General features: G+C 41.7%; 3 protein-coding genes and 1 long non-coding RNA gene across 5 annotated transcripts; 2 read left to right on the top strand and 2 right to left on the bottom strand.

Moving 5' to 3' along the window:
• Positions 1-1811: 1811 nt before the first annotated feature.
• LOC143515194 (uncharacterized) lies at positions 1812-3597 on the top strand. The gene is made up of 3 exons (XR_013131050.1): positions 1812-1991; positions 2139-2217; positions 2333-3597. It is a non-coding gene; the product is annotated as an uncharacterized LOC143515194 (long non-coding RNA).
• On the bottom strand, positions 2808-7107 carry LOC143515190 (uncharacterized). Its single transcript, XM_077007261.1, has 2 exons — positions 5890-7107; positions 2808-4077 (listed from the first exon to the last, which is right to left on the bottom strand). Exons 1-2 carry the CDS (start codon positions 6034-6036, stop codon positions 3274-3276), a joined length of 951 nt encoding a protein of 316 aa, XP_076863376.1. The 5' UTR covers positions 6037-7107; the 3' UTR covers positions 2808-3273.
• Positions 7108-7936: 829 nt separating this feature from the next.
• On the bottom strand, positions 7937-20262 carry scamp5a (secretory carrier membrane protein 5a). 2 transcript variants are annotated; one of them, XM_077007264.1, is made up of 7 exons: positions 20040-20262; positions 19089-19176; positions 18796-18921; positions 13069-13225; positions 12486-12587; positions 11960-12077; positions 7937-11691 (listed from the first exon to the last, which is right to left on the bottom strand). In XM_077007264.1, the coding sequence occupies exons 2-7, from the start codon at positions 19093-19095 to the stop codon at positions 11506-11508; spliced, it is 696 nt and encodes a 231-aa protein (XP_076863379.1). In that variant the 5' UTR covers positions 19096-19176; positions 20040-20262; the 3' UTR covers positions 7937-11505. The 2 variants fall into 2 exon arrangements, with proteins under 2 accessions (XP_076863379.1, XP_076863380.1); XM_077007265.1 differs by having other exon boundaries at positions 19089-19142.
• On the top strand, positions 13204-18223 carry LOC143515193 (uncharacterized). The gene is made up of 2 exons (XM_077007266.1): positions 13204-14846; positions 17570-18223. The coding sequence occupies exons 1-2, from the start codon at positions 14645-14647 to the stop codon at positions 17734-17736; spliced, it is 369 nt and encodes a 122-aa protein (XP_076863381.1). The 5' UTR covers positions 13204-14644; the 3' UTR covers positions 17737-18223.
• Positions 20263-21896: the final 1634 nt, after the last annotated feature.

Below are 21896 nucleotides of genomic sequence, written 5' to 3'. Positions count from 1 at the left end.
AGGGTTATGTTAGGCTTGGAGTCTAAACTGTTTAAAAATACCTGGCACGTGTATTATAACAAGGTATTAAATGAGACGACAAACAAAACATACTGATGATTTTGTGTGTGTGTGTGTGTGTGTGTGTGTGTGTGTGTGTGTGTGTGTGTGTGTGTGTGTGTGTGTGTGTGTGTGTGCACATGTATGTGCGTGTATGGTCTGGAGTTGGTCTGGATGGAGATTTGAGATGCAAATCACATGGTGTGTCTGATTAATAGAGTGGCTGCAGAATGGATTCTCTAATTTGATTAATTAGGCTCAAGACCTCATCTGCAGTGTCCTGATGAGAATGGGAGATTAAGCACCCTGAAGAAGTCAGAATGTGCATTACCCTAAGAGGAATTATGGAGCAAGTGACTGAGCATTAGGTATGCAAGTGGAAGACAGAGAGAGAGGGAGAGAGAGAGAGAGAGAGTAAGAAGGCAACAAGAAGCATATTAAAACTTTTACCTTAATCTGTCTTAATCTGCCTGTAGAACATTAGGTTGAGAGCAGGATCTATACAGTATTTTTTAAGTAAGAAACTCAGTACATATAAATACAACAATACAAAGTACTTAATTCATTCTGATTAGTGCACATATTACTCGCAAAAGTCAACAGTTTATGTCTTTGGCCAACCTTATGAACGTGGCAAACTGGTGCACTGGGTTTTGACTATTTTATGTTTGCATCAGCAGAATTGCACTTCCTCTCTCATCTTCATCCTTCACACAGCTTAGTAGAATGGATGAGCTTTGTGTCACATGGGCACCAAGACATAGAGGTGGCAGAGGAAGGTCACCTGTGCAATCTGACCCCACTGCTTGCCACACCCCTCCAGTGCAGACTTAGGCTGTGTTCGAAATAGTCTACTACATACTACTGGCATACTGATCGAGCCCCAAATCAGTATGCCGTACGCAGTATGTGACCAAAATGAAAATTTCCAGTACACGAAACATACCCGGATGACCTACTACTTCCGCAAAATATTCCAGTACGCAAACAGAGCTATCTTCGTGGTGTACTGCATCCCATCATGCAACGCTACGATCACGTGACCCCGTAGTATGCTTTGCTTTTGTCGCATACTGGAAACTGTACTGCATACTACTACGAGGACCAGTATGCAGTATCCAGTATATACTGAGTCCAGTATGCAGTATGCAGTATGTAGTAGTCTATTTCGAACACAGCCGTAGTCTTCAGGGGAGACAGATCGACATGTAGGCAGCTTGTCGTTCCAGGGAGAACCGCGTCACAGCTGAACTATTACACATTCAAACTGTCCGGTGAGGAGGCACCAGAGAATTCATGTTTTAACTTTGGAAAATGTAACATTTTAATATCAGCAGCTTATAAGATTCAAGTAACAGTGCAGTGGTTCAACATAGGCGAAGTAACTAACTTCGTTAGAAGAACCTAGCAAATGTTATTCTTTCAGGTTGAGACAAATATAAAGTAAGTATTTTTAATCATCCACAAAAATGATAATTCCTGTTAAATTATGTTTTGGTAAACTAAACTGTGTACTGCTTTATTTCCTCACATCGTCTATATAGCAAGTGTTAAGCAGAGTAATGCCACAAAAAAATGTAAAAATGCTTTCAAAGCTATTTAAATTGTTCACTTTTGAATCTACAACACTACATAAGACTTTCACGCTGGGCCTTTCTTGTGAGTGACTGAGATAAAGTATTATGACTGGGGAATGGATTACTGAGTGAATGAGTCAGCACATAGCCCTAAGGGCAATTCTGAAGTCAGCTGCCCTCATTTCTGACCTGAAGCAAGGCTAACCTCTCTGACATTACGGAGGATAAGCTATCACTCATTTCAAGTAATTTTTTATCTTTCGGTTGTTAAATCTGTTGTTAAATTGGGGTTCTTACTTTCATGGAACACCAGGTGTACTGAAATGACATCATACCTTAACTGAGTGAAACTGCGACTGCACATTGTCCTTCGTGGTGAGCCCTTACCTCTTTTAATGCATTTTAAGTTCATTTACAATTAATCTTCTTATAAATCAGAATGCTTTTAACATTGTGTAAAGAAGAAATGTGTTGAAAATAAGTAAATAAGTTAAAAGTTTTTTATACACTTGATCATTTTAGGAAGGTTGTTTAATCAGACTACCAGGATTCAGAGCAGTTGAATGCAGTTGAATGCTGTGCTGTTCATGCTTTCTTTTAGGTAAGTTCACCTCCAATTTAGTTTGGAGCTATTTGCTGCACGTGTGGGGGTGAGACCAAAACTAGTTTAGACTCTTCATGGTATCATTTTCAAGAATATTGTGCTTTTGTGACAGTGTCTCTCCACCAGTATCTCCCCGCCAGTGTCTCTCCACCAGGGTCTCTCCGCCAGTGTCTCCCCACCAGTGTCTCCCCGCCAGTGTCTCTTCACCAGTGTCTCTCCACCAGTGTCTCTTCACCAGTGTCTCCCTCCTCCGTGGCGTCCACATGGCCTTATGTTGTACTTTCTGTTGTGCTTTTGTTGTGGCACGTGTGTTTTGAGTGTATGCCACGCCTCACACAGGTGCTGTTTTGATTGTATGCCACACCTCACACAGGTGGTGTTTTGAGTGTATGCCACTCTTCACACAGGTGGTGTTTTGATTGTATGCCACACCTCACACAGGTGGTGTTTTGAGTGTATGCCACTCTTCACACAGGTGGTGTTTTGATTGTATGCCACTCCTCACACAGGTGGTGTGTTTTTTTAGTGTATGCCACACCTCACACAGGAGGTGTTTTGATTGTATGCCACACCTCACACAGGTGGTGTTTTGATTGTATACCACGCCTCACACAGGTGGTGTTTTGAGTGTATGCCACGCCTCACACAGGTGGTGTTTTCAGTGTATGCCACACCTCACACAGGTGGTGTGTCTTGAACTTTATTTGCTGCTTCACCTTTGTGTTACATTTTTATGTCTACCTTTATAAGCCTGTTGGCTTTCTTTACTTGTGGATTAGTCCACGTTTATGTTCGTTCGTTTCAGTAAACTCAATAAGTGGAGACATGCATTTGTCTTTTCTGCATGGTCTTCACCCGTGACAGCTTCAAGCAGACAAAGCACTGGTAATCTTAACTCTTAAATACGGAAATAAAGAAAAGAATTAAAAGCAGCATTTTATTTCCTGGAAAGAGAAAAGAATATATGGACATATGTAGCATTAACACCTTTTGAATAAATATGATTTGTTCACTTCAAAGTTGTTTCATGTCAGTGGGGTGTTTATAAGGAGTTTAGTACTTGTGGTTACTTGAAGTCTGTTGTTTAGCAGGACTGTAGGGAGGCGGAGTTTGTGTACTCTTGTCTGACACCGTCTGGGTGCTCCTGTTGCGCAGAGTCGCTTTGCTGGGGCCCGGTTTCATCTGCCATTTGTGGGCAGACCCGGACAACAAGGCCGGAGGCCTCACGGGTCGTGAGGGGGAGGTCGAAAACACAGAGTCACTGGATGAAAACCTGGAGGATCTCCCGCCACAGTTTTCTTCTTCAAGATCATCATCGTCATCATCATCATCACAGCATAGCGCATGATACAGAGTCTTATCGCAGCACTGCGTTTTTCTGCTGTCAAAGAGCCAGGAGGCCGTGGGGCTGTACAAGGCCACCGTGGCTCCATTAAGGGCAGGGAGGTCTCCACAGCTCTGACGGCACAGGCACGATTCTTCTCTCCCAGCAGTGTCTACCAGAGGGGTCTGTAGTAAATGGCCCATGTCATGGTTCTTAGAAAAAGTCTCTGCTCTAAAAACTTCCCTAAGTTCTCTCTCACTGCTGAAAGCCAGGGTCACGTTGTTCTCCTCCGTGTCCTGTCCTGTGGCCAGGATCACGTTGTTCTTCTCCGTGTCCTGTCCTGTGTCCAGGGTCACGTTGTTCTCCTCCGTGTCCTGTCCTGTGTCCAGGGTCACGTTGTTCTCCTCCGTGTCCTGTCCTGTGTCCAGGGTCACGTTGTTCTCCTCCGTGTCCTGTCCTGTGTCCAGGGTCACGTTGTTCTCCTCCGTGTCCAGATCAATGTTCACTGTCAGTCTGTCAATTTGAGCTACTACCTGTAGAAAAAAAATTGGAAATTACAAATTAAGAAAGAAGAATTCAAATATAATTAACTGGCATTTGCGAGAAAGACCACACGTGCAACGTCTTGCTCTTAATTTTCTCTATAAATGATCAACTTCACTGCTGAATTATGGGTCTGAACTGGGTGATTAGGATTATGTTCCTGACTACCTTCTTGACATCTTCCTGCTTCTTGATTTTCCTTTAACCTTCTTGACTTCTCCATTAACCTGCTCTTCTTGACTCGACTTGCTATTAGCTGTTCATTTCTGTGTGCTCTATGGCATGTTGCTGTTCAAAACTGAGCAGTGAACAGTGAGCAGTGAACACAGTGGTCATTCTTCCACATTCTGAGACAGTGGAAGTTGTGTACAAGACATTCTCAAGGCTGGAACACACAGCAGAGACACTAAATCACATGGAGGGGGAGCAGGTTGACATGAGCGGTCATGATCCCCCTCATGCTTGTCTTTACCCACACAGAACCAAGCACGGCTGTGTGTCAATCAGTAATAATGATCTCAGAGTGAAGGGGATGCAGTTATAACAATTCCGGCTGTGTGCGTTTGCTTTTAAAGAGAATGATTATTAACAATATTAAAACAATAATCTTATTGGTTTAACCTGTTCCATTCCTGTACCTTTTCCCCACTTGTGTAGGCACCAAACAGAATCAATCGACTTATGAGATGATATATACGTGATGAAATTTCTGATATGTAATCTAGTTATGGAGTAAAGGATAGAAAGGGTAGCTCATTAGGCATCATTTACATACATAGACAAACTCAGATTTAGCTGGCAAGGTCTGGTAAGAAACATCTAATGTTAATTAGAGTGGACACAAATGACAGACTCAGAGTTCCTTCTCCAAACACCTGGAGAGTTGAATAAAATTGCAGGTCTCAAACACAAATGCCCCACTGAAGTACGCTGTATGAGTGTGTTTACGACGTCTCTCTGGTTTAAGTGGAGCTGTGGATCACCTTATTGAATATCAGAATCTACTTTCATGTCAGCTTTCCTTTATCAGGTTCAGCGCAGCCCTGAACTGTCAGGATATTCATGGGTAATGCAGACCCGGTAGTGACCGTCTTCCTGGGCGCAGATCACGATGCCTAGAGATGGTAGTGGGTCAGAAGGACAGAGTCTGACATGTACCGCAGTACTGGGAGAAGACGGCTGGACGTAAGAGCTAACTGGGAACCTGAGTTGCAGCTACAGCTGTTTTAATGGGTGACGCCAATGCGGCCTCAAACTGGTTCATGGATAATAATCCCAGTTCCGCAGTTCTGTTGGAGAGGGTGAGGGATAAAGATTTGAGAACAACCTATAACTTTAAAGAAGACATGCGTGTATACAGTAGCATCACTTGGGGAAACACGTCAGATGTTCTCAGACTGAAGTGATCTCAGGCTGAGATGGCAGGTACGACTGATCTTCAGAACTCCAGATGAATTATAGAGGAGCAAAGACTGGGATGGGCGAGGAACTGAGTGCTCGGGTTCTTACAGTATCATACAGTAACCAGTGAAAGAAAGAAAACAGCCATGTGGAGGAAGAGATTACCTCCCATCACATGATGCAAAATGAAGCAACCTAGTACTGGTTAACTCACTTGAGAAAATGAAACCAGATATGCATGTCTGACACTAATGAGAAGGAATCTTATTTTTCTGATGCTTTGCAGCAAAGCATTTGAATCCTTAATTATAGTTAGGCCTTACAGCTGACAGGTTGTTTGTGCTTCAGTGTCAGCCGTGCGGTTTTCTTGATGTGCAGTGTGTGTGTGTGCTCTAGAATACCTCTCGGAGCTCTCTAGCCACATCCTTCAGCTCAGTGAGAACCTCTTCCAGTTGGTCCATCACCATCCGTATGTGGCCACGGATGCACTTCCTACGATCCGGACTCTCAGCCAGGGCCGGAGCTCCTAGCAGTGAGTTGTAGAACATTCTTCACACGGGCACAGCACCAGGCAGAAGGGCAGAGTGTCCTGGGCTCCATGGCAGGAGTCCGATAAATGTACAGCGTTTATCCCAGTGAGAGGCATTGCTGCTGGGCACATATTGGACAGATCAGGCTGACCATGAGACGTCTTCCACACCTTTACTGTGGCTGTACGAGTTTCAGATAGTTTTCATTTTATTCAAGAACATCTGTCATGTTAAAAGGTAAACTTGAATAGCATCGAAGGATTAAAGATTTGAATAATATCACATATTGGAACTAATATATGCTCCTTAACATCATGCATGTGTCCATTGTTTTAAATGTAATATATCCTTTAAGATGGATAATTTGCCAAAAACTGAAAAGAGACTAGCACAACTGAAAATCTTCTCTGTTCTGGCGGGCTTGTCTGAGGTAGAATGCCGCTATTTTAGGAGTTCAGGATGTTACGCAGGTCAGTGTCAAAAGTAACAGTAGATTCAGCATCTTACATTGTCTCTGTACTCACAGATCTGCACGGTGACTATATTTTGTGCACGCGAAAATTGCAAGCTCCGTCTCAGTGCGGTTCAGAAGGTGAATTATCCAGTCATGATTTTCCAAGTAGGCTGAGAACAGAGAGAGAATTCTACACACAGAATCCAGAAGAGAGAGAGAGAAAGAGAGAGAGAGAAAGAGAGAGAGAGAGAGAGAGAGAGAGAGAGAGAGAGAGCGAGCATTGCGGAGTTCATTCAGCTTGACACACAGAAGGAAAAGCAAGTACCACAGGTCCTTGAGAAGAAACCATCATCCTGAAGGAGAAAAAAAAGAGCGGGACCATCCACTCCAAACCGGTGAGTGCTTCACTATCGTCTGCAGCCTTTCAAAGTTGTGGCAGTGGTCCAGGTTTGCCATTAGCCAAGCCATCCAAAACTAAGCTTCGGCACCCAAGTGTGTCCATAAGAGGCTGTTGTGAGGTGCTGTGCTGTTTGCTGTGCACCGTCTGTGCTCCTGTGCTGTGAGGTGCGTCTCTCATCTCCATCAGCTTGAGCTCAAACCTCCACCCAGGAAGGCAGCCTGTAGTTTGTAGCTTGTTCTAGCTCCCTTCCTCTCCTCTCCCTCTTGCTCACCCCCCCCGATCTCTCATCTCCCCCACCCCACACCCTTGCACATTAATTTCCTATCTTTACCCCTCTCACACTGTTTCTCTAAGCGGCGTTATCATTTTTTAAAAATCGTTTCTTTGATAGTCACTTCCTTACACAAACTCTTTTAGTGTGTCTGTCTGTCTGCCTGCCTGTCTGTCTCTCTCTCTCTCACACACACACATATTCCCGTTCTTCATCTCACTCTTTTATACAGCTTGCCACCTCAATTGGGGAAGCAAATTAATTCAATTCAACGTTGCATTGCAGGAAGAAAGGCATGATGCTCTGGCACTGCAGCAGCAGAAGCAGGGCAGATTATCCCATTAAACACATTAATGGAAAGTGCGGGATATAGATGAGGAACAGGAAGCCACTCCCACTCCCTCGCTCGGCTCTAGCTCATGCTGTAATTATACGGGAGAGTTCTCCCACCATAAACTCGTGCCTTGCGCTATCGATGGAGAACTGACTCCCCCTTTCCGGCATCCTCCAGGCAGGACTTAAACAAAGGTCTCCACACTTTCTGATATGAATCTGATGAAACAAGGACTCAAGACAGTAATGACTTTTATACTTCAAAGAGAGTATGTAAAGCTCACTGAATGGCTTACACAAATTAATTTGCTACCAACCTTGTTCTTGTTGGAATGTCACAAACAAGGACCTGCCAATTAAGTCTTTCCTCTACCCTCCTCATTAATGTTGGATCACTTTCCCAATAAAAAAAAAGAAACTTCTAACCATGTGTGAATGACATGTCCAACCCATGCAAGAATTGAAAGTGCCAAAGTTTATTATGTAGACTGACCACATGATGCCATGGCAAGTTGTGGATGGTGTTGTTTCAAAGCGTGTCGAGATGTACAGCACCATCTGTCCTTCTCTCCCTGACCTGGAGGGACGCACAGACACCTTGGCCTAGCTCAGAGATGCACAATACAGCAAAAGACGTGATAAAGAGTAAGATGCATTAGAACTGGGATGGCTAAACTCTGATGAACTGGACCTCCAGAATAACACGACACAGACAGAAGGTTGTGAAACAGGGTGTTGATATAAAATAACACTTCTACCAAGCTCATCTCTGCCCTCTGCTGGGAAAACTGATTTAAAGAAGTATAAGCAAGGATGCTGAAAGAATTAGATTACTGTCTCACACATATTCCAACAATACATTTACTAGCCATAAGGAAACACAAAATAATACAAAAGCAATACAAAATGGTCTAGAAAAAAAATCTCTAAAACCTCCTGGAGATCATGTTGCTTTTAAAGAGCACGACCAGGGTTGCCTGGTTCTAGAGTTTTTATCCTATAGTGTGTTCATGATAATGCAGCTTAATTAACTCAGGACTCAAATTCTGTACTTGTGTCAAAGAAAAAGAATGATAATTGTAACATGACACCAACTTTAAGAACATTAAGATAAATGACAAAGAAAGAAAGATAGTGTAGAGAGAAAGAGAGAGAGAATATATAATGGGCAAAGAAAGACTGGAGTGAAGGGAGACGGCTATGTCTCACTATTTTCTCCATGTCAACAGTACATTCCATTTTGGGATGAACAACAATTACATTAACATACACACATATACTTACACACAAACACACACACACACACACACACACACACACAATCACCTATGTACACATGGCACATGATTTGATTCACAAGTTTACAGAGCACCAAACACCACACTATGACTACCTCTTTTGGTTCTATTGTTATCGTCCCATTCACTTTACACTATGAACAAGATTTAATTTACTTTCCACAGTGTTTCTGCTATATATGCATTCATACCATTTTACCATGTGTAGGTCATGACAATGGACAGCAGACTTTGCTTTTGCTAGTGCCACAGAGATATAACATTTGTACTTGAATCATCATTTTATCACCCATGTCAGATATGAGCCTTTTCATCTCCGTTACTTCTGATCCAAGTACCAGACAGTGGTTGTAACACATCCTGTCCACTAGATGGCTCTCTGATTTTCTAGGTTCTCAATCCCAGTGCTGGGGACTCAGTCCTGCAGTTTCTCTGCTCCTAATAAACCTTGTCCAGGACATCAGCTACTTATCACGTCCTCCGTGGTCTGGATCAAGTGTAAAGGGACACATTAAACCTGAATGTGTGCAGACCTCTAGGGCCCCAGGACTGGATTCATGAACCTCTGCTTGAGGGCACCGTCAACAGCAGAAGATGAAAATTACTAGATTGATTGTCCTCTTTCAACAAAGCCCGTGACTACTCCAGTGTAATAGGTGAGAAACAGTGAACACTACTGTCTCACACATTCACATACACACAAAAATAATGACTATGGTCTTTTACAGTAACCTACAAAAATTATACATACACATCAATACATGATACACATCAACTCCTGATACACATCTTACATGAACACATACTTCACAGTTCTTCAGATGAGATGCTATTTTACAGATTTTAAAACATTTTCATTACATATACTGTACATAATTTTGATGCATTTACTTTTTTGAATGAATTTAAAGTATATTTGAGAATATATAAAGACACTTCCAACTCGACAGCTTCAAATGTAGCCACTTCACATCAATCCATGGACAAATTCAGTTCTCTATAAACTTAAATCTATATCGGTAATCTTTCTGTCTTAATTACACACATTATGTCTTGAAAATACAAAAACCTTATTATTTGACCAAGGGTTTACATAATCTTTAAATCCACGTAATCTGGGAAGTTTTACACAACGATATACTGGTCACTGTACCACAGCATATATTTACACATACGTAGGTGGGATATTACAGTTTAATCTATAATCCTATTAGGAAATGACAGAATTCTGAGTGAATTATGAGTGGAGATAATAGTTCCTATGAAACCCATAGAGAGTAGTGTGCTTTAATTGCAGGCATTTAAATAGTTTCCTCAATAAAAAGGTCAGTCCACCAAAAAGGCTGGAATTGGCAGACAAATAGAAAACTAAATCCCCAATACTACACAACACCACTTATTATATAAATAAATTTACAAATGAAATGAATAATAACAAAGAAGCAGGTCGTGGGTCATCTCTGTGACCTCCAGATCATTCTCTCCTAAATTTAGTGGGCTGAGCTCCATTTTGTATTGTCTGCTAACAGGATCCATTATTATTCCTTCTGTAGTTCAAAAATGATGCCAATGTCTGCTGGGATTTTTGGAAATACAGAAGTTCCAAAAATAATTTCATAATCTTTTTACAGCTTTTTTTTTTTTTTTTTTTTTGATATTCAGCCCTGAATTAGTATTTGACAGATGTGCAAGATTGCTTTAGTTTGACTTTGTTTGACAACATGTTGAGGGGGAAAAGAACAACTGAAAACCTGAGGTAAGAAAACAAAATTAAACTAACCAAAAATCTGACCATTGTTAACATTTTTACACTTTACACTAAACAATACAGATAAAATTAAAAACATAACTGTACAAGTATATGGCTATATGGCTATGTGTATAATAACCAAAAAAACAAGCCAGATGTTTGACTTACTGTAATGAAACATTATGATCAAAGAACATTGGCTTGTCAAAGACCAATGGCTCAGTACAATGGAAAGTAACTTTCATTCATTTTAACTTATTTAACCTCAGTTATAGAGGTTTATAACTTAATTTATGCATTTATTCTAGTGTTAGCCTTTAGGTCTCCTTTTGCACAAGACATAGATTAGGAAAACATTTAGAATACGTTGGTAGACAGTCATAACTTGTCTGCTTAAACACCAATATATTATCTTCAATGTGCTGCAGAAAAAAACTTTCAGCCAGTCTTAGGCTATCTGCTCAATGTAGAGTCAGTTTGGTGTTACATAGTGTTTTAACCATTTATACTGTCCTTAGCACTTAAAATTCCACTACGCCCAAAAAGAGACCTTTCGAATAATGTGAAATTAAATCCAGAGAAACTGTAAGTTTCAAGGTTTCTGTAGTGCAACAATGATAGTTACTATCCAATGCCCAATGCACTAGGAACCTAGAGAACACTAGAGAAGCACTGGGCCATGGAATGCCACCATATTTCAGCTACTATTAATGGCAAAATAGTATGTAGCTATTAAAACTGCCTTGTTAGCACAAAGGAGGACTGGCAGTTTAGCACTGACAGGGCCAACAGACCGAAAACAATACTTTAAACAGCTAAAGCAAAGTCCTATGCATTATTCTACAGGAGACAACCCGTTTTAAAATAAATCTGTCAGTTATTTGCACTCTTCCCACTCAAATCTGTCACCTTGTTTTGGACCCCCCCCCCCCCAAAAATACCCTGTTGCACTTATTTCTGCCTGTTATTACTAAAATCCTTTTACATAGGGTCATTGTAGTTATAGGTGGGGGCATCAGAGTACTGCCCCTGCACGGCCCCCTGGGCTGCCCCCATAGCTGCCTGCTGGGCGGCCTGCTGGACGTGGGGGTTCTTCCATGCCCCCGTGGCCCACTCCTCCTGGGCTTTACTCATACTCCCACCACTGCCACGGTAGAAGTTATGGACCTGCAGCACACAAAAACATCTTTTATTTTTCTCCCATTCAGAAACCGAACTGCTGTCTTGTGACTATTGTTGAGAAATGTGAACAATGTCAATTCGGTTGATAAATTAAATCGAATATGGCGAATAAAAAAAAAAAACGTTATGAAACATTAGAACTACAATTTCAGTGCGTATCGTTACCGCCGGTATGGTCAAGAGCCGTAAACGACGGACGGGTAAAATGAGGACTGGAGAAAGAACTGCGTGTTGTGGGTAGTGAGTTGGGCACCTTGGTGAGAGCGATGAAGGAGAGCACAGCCACAGCGGTGAACATGATGGTGGGAATCAGCATTACCACAGCAGACCCAATATTAGTGCTGAAGAATGTAATGGTGGCCAGCCAACCACTGGAATGAAGAAATGAGGGATAGAGATTAGAAACACTGCACATCTACACGTTTGGAATATCGTCCAAAACGTCACTCCATTCAAATACTTTTAATAATTCATGGATTCTTCATACTTCAATGTTACAGTAAACAAGAAACAAACAAAAAGATACAAGTCAAAGGATCAGTCATGGTCCGAATAGGGTAAATGAAAATATGTTTCGTATTTATTTCCTAGCCATAAAGCTAAACATCATGTCCAATTAATGTGCACTTTCAAATAATTTTGGGTCAAGCGAGGTAACTCCACTCACAAAAAAATATGGTAAATACTTAATGTACTTATATACACTTATGGTAATCAATCAATTAATTTTTGATTAATTTTTTTAACATCTCTACAAATTCATCATCAAGATTTCTTACCACACTCCCCAGCCTGGAATGCCCACTGTCTGGATAATACTGATCACAACCTGAGCCATGAATACGAAGAAAAATGCCATAAAGTTGAAGGAGCTGTCAGTCCTGCAGAAAAAAGGTTAAAACCTCATATATAAATATTGACAGGAGACATAGGCTGTGCTTTAAATTAAGTGATGGTATCCAATTTCTCACAAACGTTCAATATAATTGCCTTTATTCCATCTTTTGGAACTAGACTGGGTCTAGTTCCCCATATTTACTTTGTAAGTCACTCTGGATAAGAGCACCTGCTAAATGCCATAAATGTAAATGTCTAGGTGTATAAAATATGATTAGAATATATACCATACTATTAATTAGTGTAAATTTACATTTACAATTATGCAAACACACAATGTACCAGTTAATTAAACCAAATAATTTTGTTAGTGCAAATTACTTTGGAAAATGACACAAAAATGTACCACAGCAACTAGCAAATGCTAATTATTTAGATTTGCCATTCTACAAATGATCATTTGGGAGCAAGACATGACATATAATTGAGCAGTTAAAATGCACACAGTGCATGATCCGAACTCACTTAAAGGCTTTGTAGATGGGCCGGAACCAGCACACATAGGAACAAGGAGTGAAGAGAATCAGCCACAGTATAGCCATCCCAAAGTTTGTGGCCCCGCCTCCTCCACACATCCATGCGAGACAACCAATCAGGTTTACCGCAAGTGTAGCACTGTTCACTGGTTGGAATAGCAAGAGAATTAAAATATTTAACTTAACATGTAGCATAATACTAAAAACAGCCAACACTTGTCATTTTATAAAGCTCTTCTTTTGGACACTTAATATACACTTATACAGGACAAACATTCACAATAATTGCAAGAATTACATGTAGAAAGCTGATCTCAGACATCAGACAAGGTTTTTACAGACTATGTAAGTCTCAAGTGTTCAAGGTTGACATCAACTTATTGCAATGCTCTTACAATATGTGAACTATCCACAAGACCAAAACATGGCTAATGGTTAGTGTCATATCTAAGATATCTCTGGCACTCCTTATCAAAAGTTAAAGCAAAACAAAAGAACAACAATAAAGCTAAATCAATTCATGTGTTGTATCTGTAATGTGAGCACCCCTAGTGTGTAGATTAGGCATCACTCATAGTTGTGGCTAGCTGTAGATAAAATGCTCTGCACACCCCTTGTATCTAAGCCAGCAAGGACACCTGCATGACGTGGGGGGGCAGAAGATTTTAGACCTGATGGTCCTGTGAGGTGTAGCGCTGACATCACCGGACACAAATCAGGCCTTACATCCTAGATTCATGATTACAGAGGGGGGTTATCTCTCTCTTGCAGACACTTTGACTGTGTGCAACGGAGATCTCTGGATCGATCCATTTTTCTTTTTAATACTTTGAATACCTCTCTTCTATTCACCTTTATTTTACTTTAATATCTTACCCATACCTCTGACTATTCTTGCTCACTAGTAAGGTTAAAATTTCAACGACAATTTGTCACCCCAGATCGGACTCGTGACAGAGGGCGGCACACCTACGGGGGAGGGCACCGATGTCACGACAAGCACCCAGTAGACTAAATTAGGGAGAGTGAGGAATACGATCTGTGTGTGTGTGTTATAAGATAAAAAAGTGGGTAAGTGTTAAAGTAAAAACGAGTGTCAGTATGCTTACAGCAAACAGCGTAATTACGCTAAGATGAAGTTCATGGGAAAGCAAAAGGGGCCAGACAGTTTGAGTCATGGGAATTTCAAACATGGGTTTCACAGTGTGGGTTTCCAGATGAAGGCAGTTTCATCACAAATCAAATAGCAGCACTAAAATTGAGTTTGGGAAAAGAGCAGACTGAGGGGTTAAAGGTCAAGTGGGAGGCACTTGTGATGTGTGAGGAAGAAACACAAAGGCAAATGTACAAATCACAATTAAAATTAAAGAAGAAAACTCAGAAAGAATTTCAAACTCTCCAGTATTTTAAGTATCTTTACAGATCCTGACCTGGACGGTTGTCCCAGACACCCCTGACCCGTTAATATCGCACCAGCACCACCATCGACAACACTAACAGACCCTCTTGACGACAACGGTCCAAGTTCTTCCCAAAGCCCACCACCAGCACTTCCGGAGAATTTGATGCCACTGTATGTGGTGGTGGTCAGCCCAGCAACACTGCTCTTCATGCAGACTCCTACACCACAGACTCCTGAGACCTCTGGTCAGCCCAGTGGAATCGCACACCAGGACACGGACTGCACAGGTTACAGCACAGACTACAAGCCAAGGGCGGACGCTCCCATCTCACACACAGCATCTGCCACCATCAGCGCAAGACTGGGTGAGTGTCCCAACAACATCTGAACATGTAACCTGCCCGATAGTGGAGGTAGCGGAAACAGAACGGTCTACAGAACATGGACACTAGCAGATTTAAAAGAAGTGACGAAACAACTGACACACCCCAGTGACATTGGGGAACAGACGTTTGTGACTGAACTGGAAGTGTTCTGTTGAGAGTTCAGACTAATGTTACCTGAACTGCTAGTTCATCTGGTGATGGTTCAGATGATAGTAAGCAGGACGAGAGAGAAGCAAAAGTGAAAAGTAACAAAGAAGGAATAAAAAAGGATTGGGCCGTGGAAGGGCTATTCTGTCATTAGAGCATCTGAATTTAGTGAGCCACCACATACGAGTGGCAGGTATCTCCAGTCGGTTGGTGCGTCAGGAACCATACCCCTGTCCTGTACCCCCCCTCCGTACCCCTGTCCTGTACCCCCCCCCCCCCCCCCCCCCCGTACCCCTGACCTGTACCCCCCCCCCCCCCCCCCCCCCCCTCCGTACCCCTGACCTGTTCATTGCAAGAGACGGGGACATCATTTAAGTTTCAGTTTTCTGATATCAAAAGTATGCCCAAAAAATTTGATGGAAGAGATTAATGCGTCAGTTGGGTCCTCAGATAAAAAGCAGACCGGATGGTCTGAAAGTAAAATTTTTAGAGCCCATGCAAGTCGTACGGCTTTCATTAAACTCACTCTTCATTCATGTGAGTGGCAACCAAGCACCTGTCCCACAGGAGATATTAAGACAGGACTGATTACACTCGCGCAAAGTTTTACTAACCCCACGAGTACTGACTTCAAGGACTCATGTATGCTACACTGCACAGCACACATACATGAGGAAGTATGTGAACAGGTTGAAATGTTAGTGTTAAAATGTTTGCTTTGGAATCAGGACGTGGGAGGTGGTTAAGATAAACTTGAGTGGAGCAGAGTGAGACACGTTTTCAGATGGAAAACACCAATCCACACGTCTCACTGGCTAAACCCATGAGCTGGGAGTGTCAAGGTTTGGGCTTGTGGCTGAAGCAAATGTTGCCAATCACTAGGTGCATAACGTAAAGCGTTGAGCTGGGTGGTCAGAGTGAGAGGGACTGGAACTCTTAGCTGGCGAGGTACCAATATTCCATTGCCTAGAGATAACGTGTGTGTGTGTGTGTGTGTGTGTGTGTGTGTGTGTGTGTGTGTGTGTGTGTGTGTGTAGCTGGAAGCAGATGTCAGAGACACTGTGGTCAAAATGTGGGAAAATGTGATGTGGGCCGTATTAAAGGTTGTGAACCTGTGAGAACAACACCGAAATCTGATTTCAGGCCTTGCAAACCGCGGTATCCGCTGAAGCCTTAAGTGATTACAGGCATATGGCCAGGCGTGGAGGCAGTGTTAAAAGGCAGGGTTGGTAGTCCCCTGTAACACTTCACCAGCACGAAGGGAAACTGGTTCAAGATCTCCAAGCAGTTACCTCAGCGGTAGCACCGAGAGCCCCACTGGTGCCTGGTCCCTATACACTTTTGTCTCAGGTTCCATCTGATAGTAAGTGGCTTTCAGTTGTTGATTTGGCTTTTTGTTTGTTTGTTTGATTTCTGCACCATTACATTTGGATTCTTGGGATGATACGATCAACATTTGTGGACAAGACACAGATGCCTGCGTGGTACCAAGGTTATCACCTTTAGGACCCATGGATAGGCCCATGGCTACATACCAGATTCTCACGACAACATCTCTAACGTAATAGAACAAATGAGACAAGATCAGGTCCATTGAAAGTCTGGCAAGACATCTTGAGGAATTGGGGCACCTGGCTAGTTACAGTGTGCACCCCCATTCTCATCGTGCTAGTGTTACTAGTATGTGCACCCAGAGGCGGTCTTTGCATAGAGGCGTTGCTAGGCAATTGCCTTGGGCCCCTCCCACTGTAGGGCCCCCTTGTCTAGCTAAAGCCAGGTTCACACTACACGACTTTTCAGTCATCAGGTTTTTGTGCCGTTCGCACTACACGACTGGTTGTGCTGTAATCGCAAGTCTTTCAGTTGTTGTGGCTTTCACACTACATGACTGATCGGTGACGTGGGCTCACGAATTAAACGACTGGGGAATCGCCGACTCATCTGGCTGCCGTCCAAAAACACGAGAACACGAAAATGAAACACTCGCGAGAACCAGCAACACCACGTTTTCGTTATTATTATTATTTTTTACCGTTTAACCACTCCATAGTCCCAAATTGCCAGAATTATTTCATCTCTCCGTTGCAGTGAACATAGATATAGTCAATCGCACTATTTCTCCAGTGCTGTCACAATAACTTAAACACAGTCTTGTAGTAAAGTTGTATGAAGCTAGACGCTGCTGTTGACTCACAGTCGCCGACTGGGCTAGATATGAAACATGCTAGATATTAAACATGCTAGATATTAAACATGCTAGATATTAAACATGCTAGATATCTGCCGGTCGTCTGCGACCAGTCGGCGAGCGTCTTTCAGCAGTTCACACTACACTGAGCGAGCGCCGAATGATCCCCGATTTGCGTCCGACCACAGTTTCTGTCGGCGATCTACAAAAACAGTCGGCGACTGAAAAACCAGCCTAAAATCTTGTAGTGTGAACCTGAACTTATTTCTCGCATATTAATGTTGATGGGCCCCCTAGCTAAATTCGCCTTGAGCCTCCAAATTGCTAAGTCCGCCACTGTGTGCACCCTGCCTTCTGTCTCTCACAGGGGTCTGTGCCACACAAACAGCGAGTTCTTTGGGCAAGACACGGGAGTTCCAGATGGTGACCAGCATGAATGAGGACTACGAGGTAGACTTGCCACACCGGACATTCACGCCGGACTCAGACTGTGATTCATCCGAGTTTGGACACTTTGATGACGTGAGTTTGTAAATTGCTGTAAAATGTAAATAGTTTATAAATAGCTGATTATCAATGTACTTCCTGTGATGACATTACAACTAGAAACCCGGAGTGGTCTGTAATTGATGTGATTTGTCCATAAAGGACAAAAAGTAGGCAAATGTAATGGGAGTTTTCTTATAAGTTTTCTATATGCATGTAAGGCCTCAAGTGCCTTTTTACTGTGTTCTCTTTGCTCTTGTGTTACTGTGTCTGTGAGCACCCCTAGTGTGTAGATTAGGTATCACTCATAGTTGTGGCTAGCTGTAGATAAAATGCTCTGCACACCCCTTGTATCTAAGCCAGCAAGGACACCTGCATGACATGGGGGGGCAGAACATTTTAAACCTGATGGTCCAGTGAGGGGTAGCACTGACATCACTGGACACAAATCAGACCTCACATCCAAAATTCAATCACGAGTACTTACATAACCAGCGGTAGTTGGTATGAAGATTCATGATTCAAGAGGTTAGCTCTCTCTTGCACACACTTTGACTTTGTGCAAAGCATTTTTCTATTTAATGTTTTAAATACTTCTATTAAACTTAATTTTACTTTAATATTTCACCTATGCCTCTGACTGTTCTTGCTCACTACTAAGGTGCAAATTTCAACAACATATCCCACAACTAAAGTCCTACACAAAGGACTTACTATACACATAAAGTACAGCAAAACAATATGAAATGTTGTGCAGTATGCTATTCTTTAAATAAGTAGAACATTCTTCATATTCACATTATAGAATCAACATACATACACTTATGTAAGACCATTTATATTCAGTGTTTAATGTGAAGGAAAAAACATTCAATATTTAGAAATGTTCTTGGCCTGTCGTGTTTTTCAATATCATAAAACCCTCTTGGCTATAATACATAAATCATGTAACTGGAGAAGTGTTATGCTGAAGCTAATACAGTGTTTTCAGTGAAAACACGTCTGTCGTTTTAGAGCAAACCGGCTCCTGGGACGCTTAAAGACACACAAGTTTGTGAAATTTGCACTGTGTGAAGAGGTTTGTAAATGTGAAGTGTGCAGACATACAGATCCAGAGGTAGTAGAGACGCTTGCACATGGTGCGACGTTGATCTGGGATCTCGTTGAAGTCCTGGTAAAAGCATGGCTTCAGTGGAATGAACCGGGGCAGAGGAGGAAAGTTGTTTTCTGTGGCTATAAAAAGATAATAAGGCATATAACTGTAAGCTAAGGTATTATTTATCATTAAAATTGAAAGTTAAAAACTTTATCATCTTAAAACATGACAAAAGTTATGGTTAAAAAACAATGGCTATAACACTACATGGGCTTGTCCTTGACATCTGAAAATAAGTTCTTACCTGCCATTAAGATCCTTTTAATTTAAATTCCTGGTGTCAGTAATATGGAGTAACCTAAATAAGATATTTTTCATGAACACGCATGGAACTGAAACAAAACAACAAGAATACATGTTACTGGTCACGAGTTTATGTCCTGTTTCCTGAGTAAAAACTATCCGTAACTGAGATGCCAAACTAAGGCGGCCTGTTCACTCCGTGTCCTCTAGGGGGCGCCCGCCCTGGCTCAGCAACACTGCGCCTCTGGTGGCCAGACTAATCACTTAAATAAGGCCTCCAAGAATTTCAAATATTGCAGCTATAACGAACCCTTATTTTGTTTCGTTGCCCCCATTGCAAAATGTGTTTATAACAATACGTAACTTGGCGTTTTAAACACGTGGACCGACAGGTTTGGAGGTAAATAAAGCCTCGTGTAGCTCTCACTTCACCCCGTGCTGTGATAACATGAACAAACAGGATCTCTCACAACAGACGTTGAAGTCAAATATAGATCATTAGAATAAAAAACATTCATAATCAATCGCTTTTGTAGTACACGAAATTGTTACAGTACTGAAGGGTACGCGGTGGTGGGGAGAAGACGGGGTGATTTCTTAAATGTTACTATTTATTCTATATGGGAAATCGTATCCTACACAGTCAAATAACATTCATTATTTTGGGAACGCGTATTAAAACGCAAATAACTATAAAATATGTAGCGCAGCGTATATTTTTTCCAAAACCCGACGAATGCACTGTGCTTATTTTAGGACGGTGGTGTGGAGGTCGACGAGAGCGCCCTTCAGGTGTGAAACGTTGGATGTTGCTCAATATTTCACGTCATGTGTTTCACACGACACCCGCATGTCCCGTTTATACTGCTCCAGGTTTAGATCGTGCCTTTGAGTCATTTTATTAGCAATGTGTGGATTAAGGCAACGCATCGTCTAAACATGATCACCTTACCTCGCCAGGCTGCCCAATAACGTGGTCCCCGTCGAAGCCCTTCCTTGGACCAAACGGACAACTTTCCATTCAAAATAAATGTGCAGGATGTTTTTTGTCAAATGTGTTGTTTCATTAGTCTATGTGTGAATTTGGGAGTGAAACAATCACGTCACTGTCCTCCTACACACGTACCAACCGATCCGCCTGGGAGAAGGAGCCGAGATGATGCTGTAAAGATCTCACCAACGAGCTCTCCTCTCACTTCTCGCGATACTTCATCCCTCCACTCCTCCCTAGCTGCTCCTGCTTTAGGTTCCGTTGTGATCTGTGAACAGGGCTGCGCCCTGATCGGTACTGATGGAGATGGATCATCATAGACAACAGGGTCTGTCTGTTTAGCACACCTATAATAACTGTAAATGTGAATACAGAAGAACGTATTGCGTATTTGATATTGAGCTGCAGTAAACGTGATTAAATCATGGGTAGGCTAGATTTTCATAAATATCCAGCCTACCCAAATATTCATATGTATTTCATACATATTTTTATGCCACAGGAGAAAATATATTAAAAATTGCTTCATAAATATTAGCAACTGGTCCCAAGAAGTTGAGAATGTTAGCCAACTTTTACAGCTTTTTGTATTTGGATAGACTACTCATAAAAAGTACTTTGGTGTAAGCATTTCATAATTTGTCAAATCCCTCTGTATCTTTCAGGCCACTTCTTACATTTTTAAGATACTTCTTTTCCTTCAAATTACTGTTCCATGTCCTACATGGGCGTAAGTAGACCCAGCCATGATATTTTATTGTGATGAGAAGATCCCATCCAATTGTAGCAAGCCAGTAAATAAAACAAAAATCCTAATTATCTTTGTAGCAACTGGTTGTTTGATTCAGCTAAATGTATTTGAAACCCTTCTACAAATGGGAGAGCTGACTGACTTGTCTGGGAGTTTTGGCTGAGTTATAGTACCACCACACCTATAGTTAGATTATATGATTAGATTAGATTCTGAAGAACTACCGCCAAGGATCCAGATGTTGGTGGAATATCAAATCCCTATGGAGTGATGTGTGTGTGTGTAACTGCAAGTAACTGCAATGTACTGGTAAGATATATAAGCACAACACATATAATTATGCGTATATATATATATATATATATATATATATATTCTGTTGATTCAGATCACACCTATGAATAATACTTTTCAGTTCTCACTAATAAACAGAACAGAGCTTTATTAAAAACAAAGCTAGCTGTATGCATTTGGATACAATCTTCTGATAAATATTTCAGAACACTGTAAAATCAGTATCATCCTGGCATGCATTTGTCTGTGTGGAGTTAGTAATCGTATTGCTTACTGTGGTAATGTTTGCTACAGCACTTTTAGGAATATAATCCCAAGAGTGTAATTACACTTGTGTGGATAAGACTGATGCACTGTATTGGGCCGTACAACCCATTAGATTTTTGACAGCGATTTTCATGAGGCAGCAAAACTTGCAGTGAATAATGTAGAGACAAGAAAAACAAACCTTGGCTCTTGGTGAGGTGGCATGTTCAAAAAGTGTCTTGGAGGTCATGCTTTCACAGCTTTACAAAAGATAAAACATTTCATTTTCCATATGTAGCCTACATAACATGTTCAATATTTTATGTTGAAGTGTCTTCACATTTCACGTTGCAGGTAAACGTTGAAGTGCATCAAACGTTGCAGGCTCCACCTTACGGAGAATATTCGCTAAACACGAGAGTGATTGAGAATTTAAGCGACGTTCACGAGGTGTTTTAGGTCTAATTCATGCGTCTTAGCTGCCAGTTTGACAGTTTTCCATCAGCCTCGGAGATATAACGCATGTG

Source organism: Brachyhypopomus gauderio, chromosome 5, assembly GCF_052324685.1.
Source record: "Brachyhypopomus gauderio isolate BG-103 chromosome 5, BGAUD_0.2, whole genome shotgun sequence".
Classification (NCBI taxonomy): domain Eukaryota; kingdom Metazoa; phylum Chordata; class Actinopteri; order Gymnotiformes; family Hypopomidae; genus Brachyhypopomus; species Brachyhypopomus gauderio.
The sequence above is the reverse complement of the archived record's forward strand: the minus strand, read 5'-3'. Positions and strand labels throughout refer to the sequence as shown.